General features: G+C 40.8%; 1 protein-coding gene across 1 annotated transcript; it reads right to left on the bottom strand.

The window, feature by feature from the left end:
- Positions 1–14: 14 nt before the first annotated feature.
- Positions 15–11,020, bottom strand: LOC122776645 (matrix remodeling-associated protein 8-like). Its single transcript, XM_044037276.1, has 10 exons — positions 10,861–11,020; positions 6,566–6,592; positions 6,168–6,476; positions 5,977–6,078; positions 5,083–5,547; positions 1,640–1,798; positions 1,517–1,547; positions 1,346–1,425; positions 1,210–1,263; positions 15–1,097 (listed from the first exon to the last, which is right to left on the bottom strand). The coding sequence occupies exons 1-10, from the start codon at positions 10,886–10,888 to the stop codon at positions 1,072–1,074; spliced, it is 1,281 nt and encodes a 426-aa protein (XP_043893211.1). The 5' UTR covers positions 10,889–11,020; the 3' UTR covers positions 15–1,071.
- Positions 11,021–11,109: the final 89 nt, after the last annotated feature.

Raw genomic sequence — 11,109 nt, 5'->3', positions numbered from 1 at the left:
CAGGAGTCTGTGACCACTGTTGTAACGTTTTAATAGAATTACTTTATTAAAAGAGATCAACACAGTGTGTGCTAGTGAGCAAGACAGAGAGAGAGAGACAGGCACATAAAGAAAAAACTACAGTTTGTGATTTACCATGACAGAGATGGTAGACGCACTTCCTCCTGCAGTTCACCTCGCAGAGCTGTAACTACCTGTATCATTAACCAGCAGTTTGTTTCAACAGTGAACATTCAGTGTTTTAAGTAACCTACTGCACAGCCCGTTACAAACAAGTAAATGGTTAAAACATTATTATTCCTTTGTTTTCCTGAGTGTTGGGGTTTTAGATGGTTTAGCCTTTAGTCCATGGTGCTAAAATTGAAAAATTCTTCACGTTATCAATCATCTGAATTCATCTGAAGAAACCGGACCCATTTCTGGAGGAAATGACTGAATTAAAAGCTCTTCTTTTAGACATACATAATAACGAGGACACAGTTTACATTTTTATGATCAAAACTGTAGAAGCTGTTCTACATAGTTCCACTTGTTTCCAACCACTGATACAAAAACATGAACATTTGGTGAAATAGCTTCTCCAAAGGCACAGCAGGATTTGTATTAAAAGGAATATTATTATTACATTTCATCAGCTAATAGGAGCTCTGTGAGCGACAAGGAAAACATACTCAAACAAACGGCATGCACTTTAATTGCAAAATGTAAAAAAAAAAGGTAAGATAAAACCGTCTTATATTCAACATAAAACCAAATAAAGAACACAGAGAGTGGGTAGCTAATACATGTTTAACCGTACTGTTATTGTTGTAACCTTATAAGTGGTGAAAGTTAGCGAGTTATATTAAAAATACACAAAAATGTGTTGCTCTTTGTGAAGAAAAAAAACTCACTCGGTGTGCTAAAATTACAGCAGAGGGAACATTCCTCCTGTCCTGTCCTCTCCTGCAATTTCTTTCATTCTTTCTTTCTTTCTTTTTCCCCCCTCTTCTTTCTTTCCACGATCATCTTCTGCTCTTCAGGCGTTTGCCCTGGACCTGCCAGCAGCATCTCAGCAGAAACATTGCACTTTCACTTCCACAGCCTTCCGTCAAAATCTGAACGACAGAGCGGCAAACAGACGTCGTCGTATCAATAAAACCTGACGTTTCTTATGAATGTGATTGTTTCGGGGTTTTCTTTTGTTTCAACCGCAGAAAGCTGACTCACCCTTATTGCAGTCTTTGCTCATGTCTCTCTCTTTCAGTAGGTTGTTTTTGTATTCTGTGGATTGTGCCACACAATGTTAGGATGATTGTTGAGGTACATGATGTCATGTGTGTGCAGATGACGCTTACTGACTTACCTGAATTCAGAGGCTCTTGGTTGCAGGCCCTCAGCTCTGTGCAGTCTACGGACATTTCTCCTCCATGGATCACATTTCCTCTGCACGGATGAAATGTTTGTTTTTTTTTCTTAAAATTGGATTTATTGCAGAGGAAAATGATATATCATTTATAATATGATAATGTCTTACTGTTCAAATCGACGCAGATCGTAATCCAGCCCTGCAAAGAAAATGTAACACATAACTATAGCAACTATATTACACATGCCACCTACAAGTAAGGCGCAAACGCACACACATCCACACACAAACCTCTCTTTTTCCGTTGTCGTGTCAGCACAATGACGCCGATGACGATGAACGCCAGCAGCAGCAGTGTCGCCAGGAAGTAGCCCAAATGCTGCATGAAATAGCTGCGTTGCTCGGGGAGGATAACGTTCACCACGCGAGGACTCTCCACCTCATTAGTCCCTAAAGGTAAGAAAAAGTAAACGACAAAAAACCCCAAAAAAAGATATGTAAATAATAGCAAGGTTCATTCGAGATGTAGACGTTTTATCCCGATATTGTAACAATGACATGCTGGAGAATGAACTTAACAGTGATAAAACAGAACAAATGTGAAATGTGCTTCTACAACTTAACAATTTTATTTCCTCTGAGGTTTATTTTGTTATATTTGTGTCCAACAGCCAGACACAGGGGGAGGGAGAGCAGGAGTTAAATGTCAAAAAGCTGTTTGGCACTAATGACTCCCAGACTTGATGTCATGCAGCTGTTTTTCTCTCTCTCTGACAAAAAAACAGAAGCTGACCAGAAAGTAGGAGGGGAAGTGTGAGGAAAGGGAGACAAATTCTGTAATGTGGTTTGTCCGTGTGTCTGTATTAGTTTTCCATTTGGGACTTTTTCCATCTTCTGACAAACACAGAAGTCTAGTTTGCGCATGCATGGAAAATAAATCTGTGGCACCTTCAGTCTTCATACGGATCACCCGCTATCACAATGACTGTGTGCACTTTAAGGCGCCGTCCACACAAAAACATAACGCAAAAAAATGTGAAAGACCGTTTTCTGTTTCAGGGAAAGTCTGCTTCAAAGATAACAATGACTCTAAACGCTGCTTCTTAGTACACATTACAATGTATGAAATCAAAGAAACAGAGACAAAATGAAAATAAAACCTATCATGAAGCGAACTGACCAAATAATCTCCAAACACAAGAAGAGGAAGACGACAACGACGAAGACAAGTGGCAGAGAATGCAAGTGCAAGAGTGATGTGGGATTATGACATCATCCTTTTCTCAAAGTATTGGTTGTCTATATGAAAATACAGGGGTGCTGTTTTTAGATTTCCCCACTCAGCGACCTGTTTTCAAAACATTAGCTTCCCAGTGTTCCCAAAACGATGTTTCCATGTGGATAAAAAAAACAAAACAACCTTCACGGATTCATCTAGACTCGTTTCCGTGTGGACAGCCCTGAAAATAATTAGTAAAGATGACAAATACAGAAAATTGGGCTTAGAGATAATAACGAGGAAATTAGAGTATATTGAATAGCCACTAGAGGGAGACTCTGCTGGTTGCAAAAAAGAAGTCAGTTTGAATGAATGAGCCTTACTCTAACTAGATTTCAAGTGTCAGGAAACATTTTCCTGGGGGAGTTAATGGCCTTCTTCAGTAGAACATGAAGTCAGTTTTGTAAATTGTAAAATCATGATTCTGGAGGCTTCAAAACCAGATTATTCTATAAATATACTTCCCTGCTATTGTACAGTTCCTTCATAGGAAACACCTATTATAAAATAAAGGTTAGCTCTCATTAAGCAGTTCATTTGGACTACAGTCGACATCCAAAACACTCCTGACACTGATGAGGAGAACGTTCAGTGTACCATCAACAGCTCATCGTTAACAGTTTTCTGACGTCATCGCCACTTCCTACATGGGAGTCGGTAATTATCGCCTGTCACAGAGTAATGTATCTGAAATGCAAAGACACGTCCAAGGTCATTGTCACCGGAGCCGCCCCAGCAGCCGTCCATTTCCATTTTCTAGACAGATCTGACAAGTGTGTAGGTGTTAATGGCTTCTTCACACACGCTGTACAAAGGTTACTGCCCCTGCGAGCAGGACGTGCATCATTTGCAAGTCAATGAACTTTCAGGAGAAGCGTAAACATTTCATCTTGAATTACTGACAGCTCACTCAATGCTTACTTTATGATCGCAGAGAAACAACGTTGTGTTCGCTCTTGCCATAAATAATTACGGCATTAACGTGGAAGGAGTTTGAGATGCCGGCTGGCAACTGAGTGAGTGGAACTTAATCTTTCCGTCAAGATCAGTGGTGTTTAGGAAGAAACGTTCTCCCAGCTGAGGTGATCCCATCGCTCCACATGTGCATTTCTTCAAAACATACTTTTACAGTTATTAAATGGGCTGTCATCTCTTTAAAGATCTACAGTCCAATGCATACTCTCACGCCCCCTCCCCTAACTTTGCTCTTTCATGTCACAGCTGGTCCAGATGTTACACAGATGTATCGGACTTGCTTTGACCACTGTTGAACATGCCTCGACCAATTGACCGAGAGAGAGAGAGAACGAGTGAGCAGTAACGGAGAGAAAAGAAAGATAAACAGAACTGCAGATACAGTGTAACCAGTGTGGACACGTGGTTGGGACTTTCTGAAAACGGGGTCAAATTGAGGAAAAAACAAAACCACGCCCTGAATTATCTTGGAGCCCACTCTTCTGCTCCGTGTTGTTAAAATGTCTCCAGCTGTAAAATAAAATAAATTTCCTGGGAAAATTAAACCACATCCGCTGGAGCAAATTAGATATTGTTTACTGTAGATGCAGCCTCTCCATCCAGAGCTGCTTATCTCTCTGTCTGTCTGTCTGTCTGTCTTACTTTCTTTCTTTCCTGCCTCCTACATTCCTTCTACATCCTCCCACCCTGCTCAGCTCGTACAAAAAACAGAGAGGGCTGAGGAGAAACTGGCGAGAAGAGCAGCTGATTTCACTGACCAACTATGCCTATAAATACAACACAAGGAAACCAGGAGCAGTGATTCTCACTTCTCTGGTGAACTAAGGCACCAAGAAACCATATGGGGGAAAAACATTCACTTCCTTCATTACTGGTGTCTGGAAAAACAAAGTTCTACTGGTGTCTCTTTTTGTGTTTAGACATCAGCCTGTATGACGTGTCTGAGCAGGAAAAGCACAGGTGGAAGTGATAACATTATCGACGGCTCTGTTGTGACAGTGAATGTGGTACATAGTATCCAAGAGCGAATGACATGTTTTTTTAAATGTGTTTAAAAACAGAATTCACCTTTTTAAATTTAAGGCCGGATCACTGGGCTCCTTCTCTGAGAAGTCAGAAATGAATCAAGCACAACATTTTTCTGTTCAGGAATGAAAGTAAATAACTATAATTTGACATCTTAAAAATAATCCTGTGCTTTAATATTTTTTCAGTTTTTTTGATTGATTTGCAATAATAATGATATTTTAGCGTTAAATATCATTTCAGTTAAAAAGAGCTTCTACATACTGGTGTATTAACCATTACAGAAACATAAACAAATTGCCAATGCTGTTAATTTAGGGCAGCTGTGGCTTTGGGTGGTGGTCTAATAAATTTGTTAAGCACTTCATATACTTTTTTATTTGCATGTGTTATTTTCCTACTGTGACTCACATAAGATGGCTGCCGTGCAAAGGGCCCATTTTGAGGGACTTACTTGGTTCTGGCTCATATTTGTGGAAAACTCTGGGTGTTGTGGGGGCGGGGCTGGCTGGAAGTGGAGGTCCCACGGAGAGTCTGAAAATGCGTCTCTCGTGAAGTCCACAGTAGTGGTGGTGCAGGTGGCAGATGTACAGGCCTTTGTCCACAGGCTTCAACTCAGCGATGGACAGCGAGAAGTCGCCTAACGTGAACGCGTCCTCGGTCACGCTCATCTTGTTCTTGGCAAAGAGTAGTCCGTAATCCCGGCGCTCTCCAGACGCATAGAGGTCTATCAGGCGGTCAGCCTTATCAGGGCGCACACCCGGTGGCTGGAAGTCCCAGTGAGCCACTTGCTGCTGGTCCTCCTGAAGACCCTCTCTCCACAGGGGGCGCCGGTTCACACAAGGCAACACCACAGAGCTGCCCAGCAACACCACAAACACAGTCTTCTCTCCATCCCAGTAACGTTTCTCTTTTCGCACTGGAAACAGAGAAGTATGAAAAAGTATTGATAGTGATAGTGTTGTAGTCAAGACCACCTAAACCGAGACCAAGACGAGACCAAGACCGCGGGAGGGGTGACAGCCGTGAACGGTGACAACAATTTCAAATGATAAATGAGTCAAGTTATTGGTTGTACCCGTAGCAATACGATTTACACAAAATCACAGTAATGACATTAACAAGTTAATCCAAAAATGCACAGGCAATTTGTTGATATCCCCACAGTTGTGGTCTCGACCAGTCTTGAAATAAAATCCAGAGTCCGCTTTGTCCGAGACCGAGACAAGACCGAGACCTTCAAAAAAGTGGTCTCGAGAACGGTCTCCAGACCAAGACCGATCTCGAGTACTACAACACTAGTATTTGATACGTCGCGACAAATCGAGTAAGACTGCAGTGGTCTCACCTGACTTGGTTACATTGAGCTGGACTTGAATGGATTGGTGCATCTGGCAGTAATGATGGTGCAGATTACATGTATACACTCCTCTGTCCGTTGTGACCACATCTGAAAAAGCAACACATGTAAAACCAACATTAATAATAATGGAAGAGGAACAACGTTCAGGTGCTTTTGGACAGCGGGGGAAGTCTCACTGTTGATGATGAGGGAGAAGTTGCCGTCGTTGAAAGCAGACTCAGAGATGGAGACGCGGCCTTTGTTGAAGCCATTGTAGACCCTTTGGCGAGCTCCAGGTGACATGTCCAGGACTCTCTCGACAGAATATTCTGGGCTGCTGCGGACCAGGTCCCAGTGCACCACCCTTTGCCGGTCCTTCAGTGTGTCCCGTGTCCACACCATGCGGGGGCTGTGGCAGGGCAGAACGGCCTGAGAGCCTGCTGGGAGGGTGATGTTCTTAGCCTCCACCACCACACCGAGACTACTGCTGCTGCTTTGACCCCATGCTGAAACAGATAAACAAACACACAATGTGCCTGAGATGACAGGTAAGCACAAACGCATGACATATCATAGAGAAATAAAAATATCTTACCACCAGGCAGGAAGACCACAGCAAGAACTGAAACAGAAAAAGCACAAAAGATAAGAGATATGTCCTGCAGAATCTCTTCATTCCTTCTCTCTGCTGCTGACGAAACATGTTTTTCACCAGTGGTTTCTTGAGTAAATCGTATGATTGAACCCAGCAAAAATGGCTTAAATGGATGAGATCTTAAAATCTGACCTGGATTGACTCGTCAGCGGTAAATTACAGAATTGGAGTTGATGTTGGTTTGGTCGAAATAACTGTTTAGATCAAACAAAAACAAAAAGTTCAGCAAGTTCATGTTCTCTAAAAATACATGTGATCGTGGAGATAGGAAATTTTCCTGCAGAGCTTTTGCTATTTCTAATGCCTTTTTCCCACAGTGCTATTTCACAGTCTGTTTACTGAAGGGTCGGTGGAGACGCATTCAGCCAAAGCATACAGAGCCTCTATTCATGCAGGCTGCTGCTGGCTTGTTGCAGGGCCATGATCCTGAGGGGACGAAGAACCAGGCTGTTATTGCGCTCACTTCTCCCACACTACCTAGTGTCTTGTCAGAAGTCCAGGAACACGACCAAACACCTGTGTGTTTTTACTGCACTGCTCATGGCTACGGTAGAGGCGCGAGTCTTCAGTGTGCTGTTTGTTTTTCATGCTCTGAAGGTGTGGATATAATGCAGCGGTGCAATGTGTCTGGAATATATATATACAATTATAACGACTACTCAGGATTATCAACAGACGTGTTGATAAATGTGTTCAAATCAAACGCCAGCGCCATGTGAAATCAGGATAAACATGTTTGGTGAAAGCTTGTTTAAATACGTTTTTAAAACGCACGGCTGACTCAGCAAATTTGATCCCTTCCGGCAGCTCGCTCCAGGAGCACTGAGGCCCCTGACTTTTATAACGCTCTGCATCCTCTCATGCTAAGTCAGGCCTCTGGGACAGTTACAGTTATGAGATGGATGACTGTGCACAATCTTAAACTCTCCACAGGTTCACGTGTTTCTATGGAAGTAAGAGGGGAACAACACAACCAAGACCTGAAGCCATGAAACGCCTTAAAAGTAGTCTGAGATCTTGAAATCCAAGACTGAAGCAAACGAGGAGCCTGTGGAAGTAAACATGTCGTGACGTGAACATTACTCATCATGGTTCTGGTTTGAAGCCGAGCAGCTGAATTCTGGGCAGTGGTCAACCGGATTTTTAGTGAAGCTGCTCAAGTTTTAAATCTGGGATGTTTTGAGGAAAGATCGATTGGTGGCAACTGCTGAAAAACACCACACTCTGTACCAGAGGTGTCAAACTCTAATGAACCGGGGGCCAATGAGCGTCTAGTCTGGTGAAGAGGGGGCTGGTCTGGAGGAAAAAGTGGGAAAAACAACTGTTGGGTAGCGAGTGGGCGATATGATCTTAAAAACACAATATTCCATTATGCAATCGCAATAAAGACATACGTGATGATATATCCCAGATTCCACATGATATGGAATGACACACACTTCACGTTAAAAATATGATGCAAAATAAATCTATTGATATCAATAGCAGACAAATGTGAAATGAAGTAAATAACTTGGGCAACTGTAATTAAAACAATAAATATGCATAAGTGTAGAATTTACTGTTGAATATAATACATTTAACTAATATGAAAATATTGCAGGCTAATGTAGTTATATTATATAATTATTAGTTAATGTACAGTACACCTCTGCTCTATAATACCATGTATAATTATACAGTTTATCTATTTGTTAATACCATGTATTATTATTCATTAATTACAAATATGAGGTATTTCTACAGCTACATATTTTTATCAGCTATATTTATTAAATGAAATATTATTCATTTACTTGAATGTGATGAGCTTGTATACATTTTATAGAAACAGCCAACTTTTTTTTATCATGGCTGCACATTATTGATTCATTGCGTGAGTGCAGGTAACAGACAGACGCTTAATTTGGCCACATAACAGTAATAATTCACTGGAGTCCTTTCTACGGCAGTGATTTGTGTGCAGCAGTGATTTTACTAGTATAAACAAAAGCTTAGATAAATCATTCCGGCATACACACTGGTGTCGGCGAGGAGACCTCATGCTGGAAAACTTTGGTGGGTTTTCTATTGAGGGGTATAAAATTTCGTGCAGAAGGTAAAGTAAAGTGCCTCTGCCCCTGTAATTTTCTCTCATCTCTCCTCCAGACACACACACGAGCCGGTGACTCACACACTAAAGACTTAACAATGTGCTTCTGATTTACCAGTGATAATAACACACATTTAGCAAATAACCTGCAAAATCACTGTTGTCATTTGTTACCCCCCCAGGAAACACATGGAGAATCACTTCATGAAATCCTATCGCTAAGACAAGTCTATATGAATGACGGAGACATAAAGTTTACTCGGTGTATTCATTCATTCGCGCGTGTGTAAGTGCAGTGATTCATGGCTGTTGTGGGGGAGTTAGGTTTACTCACAGGTTCGTGTCTCTTCCGATGCAGACTCAGCAAAACTTACAAAGATACACTCATAGGCCTGAAAGAGCCTTTTAAGGGGGGGATGTTAAATAAGATTTTCAGGTTTTCTACTTATTGATGTGCAAGTCCTTTTCTATGACGCATGTTTTCTCAAGTTGCAAGTCCACTTTATGTGAAAATGTACATTTTTTAATTCTACTCAAACTCCATGTACACAACTTTTTAATTCGTCTACATGTGCAGTTAAAGTTATCAGTGACTTTTTTTAGATTAAGTTTGCAAAATAAAAGTAAGCACAATGCTCTACAACTAAATAAGATACATTATACTTTTGAAGAATAAAATAATGGTGATAATTATTATTATTGTTATTAGTAATATTACCTTTATTTGCCCCTTTCATATGAAAGACTGCACACTAAAAGCAGGCTTAAGGGAACAATGTGCAGGAAAGCAGTGTTGTAATGTAACAAAGTAAAAATACTTTGTTACTGTACTGTACAATATTCACGTATGTGTACTTTACTTTGTTATTTAATTTTATAGCACTTAATTTCTTAATTTCCTCTAACTATCTTTGTTACTTGTAACTACCAAATGAAATCAGAAGAAGAAGAAGAGTTTGTGAATGGTCTGTATTTATAGAGCTGTTCTAGTCTTGATGATCTGTTTTAGATTCTAGTTTTGATATTCACAAGTGTCACTGGTGGGCACGTAACAAAGAAAATAATGAAGACATTTCTCAACTCAGTTGGGAAGCACAATTTTTCAAAAATACTACCCCTGTTCAAGTAAAATGAAGTATTCTTTTAAGTGTCTTGCTCAAGGACACATATAGACTAGCAGAGCCAGGAATTGAACCCACAACCTTCCAGCCTACATTTGATACTTAAGTACAGTAAATGTCATATACTTCTCTTTTTTTAAAAGTGGCTTCAACTTCTACCAAAGTTATTTTCTGGTAAGATACTTGTAGTTTCACTCAAGTATCCCTTTAAGATGCTTTATACAAGACAAGTTAAAGAAATGTCTCCTGTTAGACTCAGTGATGTTAAGTTCTTCTGCCTTGTTTAGATAAATGTACACAACAGTTTTAAACTGATCGGGTCTTTCAATGCCACGTTGCTGTTGCCCCTTAATTAAGACAGAGCTCATAAACACTGTTGGGGTGGTAAATCCCCCTCCTCCACTCCAGTCGTCCGGACTTAAAACAGCCCAGAGCCCACTCGTGGTGAAACACTCATTACTGACACATAAAATGACTGGTTGCTGGAATTGTGCTGACTCCACGACTCAGACCGCAATTAACCAGAAACACATTGGGACGAAGCCATAAAAAAAAAAAATCCACACACCAGCCAAAATCAACAGGCTGCACGCAACACCTGGCTTTTACCAAAACAATAGAATAATAATTACAAATGAAATGGGAATAACCTGGTCAATGATGATTAAGTATTAAATACATAATGCAGAAGCTTTCTGAAGAAATAATGCACATGCATCATAAAAACAAGTTTGGAAAAAAGTAAATAGAATAATACGCTGTGTATAAACAAAAAAGGTACTGTGTTTAGGTTCAACATTGCAGTTAATGTCACAAACAATTGTTGAAAAACATTACCTTAAACATTTAAATGTATAATTTAAAGGGAGATTATTTTAGTGCAGATCAGAGGAGTGAGCAGATTTGTTCTTTTGTTCCCGGCGGATATAAAAATGTAACCTGGATCCAATTATGGCACAAAGAAAGTCAGCGTGAGTTCTTCTGCACTTTGAAAAGGACATGAGAACATGAAGGATACTCACTGTGGAGGAGAGTCATGTCGAGGCGCATCGTCACTGTCCAGACAGCGGAGGTGAAAGTCTGTCTGTCTGACTGTCTGTCTGTCAGAGGAGCAACTAATGTAAAGACGCGAGAGAGGAGAAAGCTTCAAGTTCAGCTGTGTTTTGTTGTAACGACACAAGTCTGGAGGTCGCACACGCTCCGCCCCCGACAGTGAAACCCAACACCTGAGCTGCAGCAGAGAAGATGGACACCACAATAAGAAAAGCTGC

Source organism: Solea senegalensis, linkage group LG11 (genome assembly GCF_019176455.1).
Source record: "Solea senegalensis isolate Sse05_10M linkage group LG11, IFAPA_SoseM_1, whole genome shotgun sequence".
NCBI lineage: Eukaryota > Metazoa > Chordata > Actinopteri > Pleuronectiformes > Soleidae > Solea > Solea senegalensis.
The sequence above is the reverse complement of the archived record's forward strand: the minus strand, read 5'-3'. Positions and strand labels throughout refer to the sequence as shown.

Excerpts from the sequence above, each read along its gene's own strand:
- LOC122776645 (XM_044037276.1), bottom strand. The coding sequence starts at position 10,888 with ATGCGCCTCGACATGACTCTCCTCCACA. Across the intron at positions 6,593-10,860 it reads CGACATGACTCTCCTCCACA|TTCTTGCTGTGGTCTTCCTG; the intron begins GTGAGTATCCTT and ends TTTCTGTTTCAG. Across the intron at positions 1,098-1,209 it reads GAGCAAAGACTGCAATAAGG|ATTTTGACGGAAGGCTGTGG; the intron begins GTGAGTCAGCTT and ends TCTGTCGTTCAG.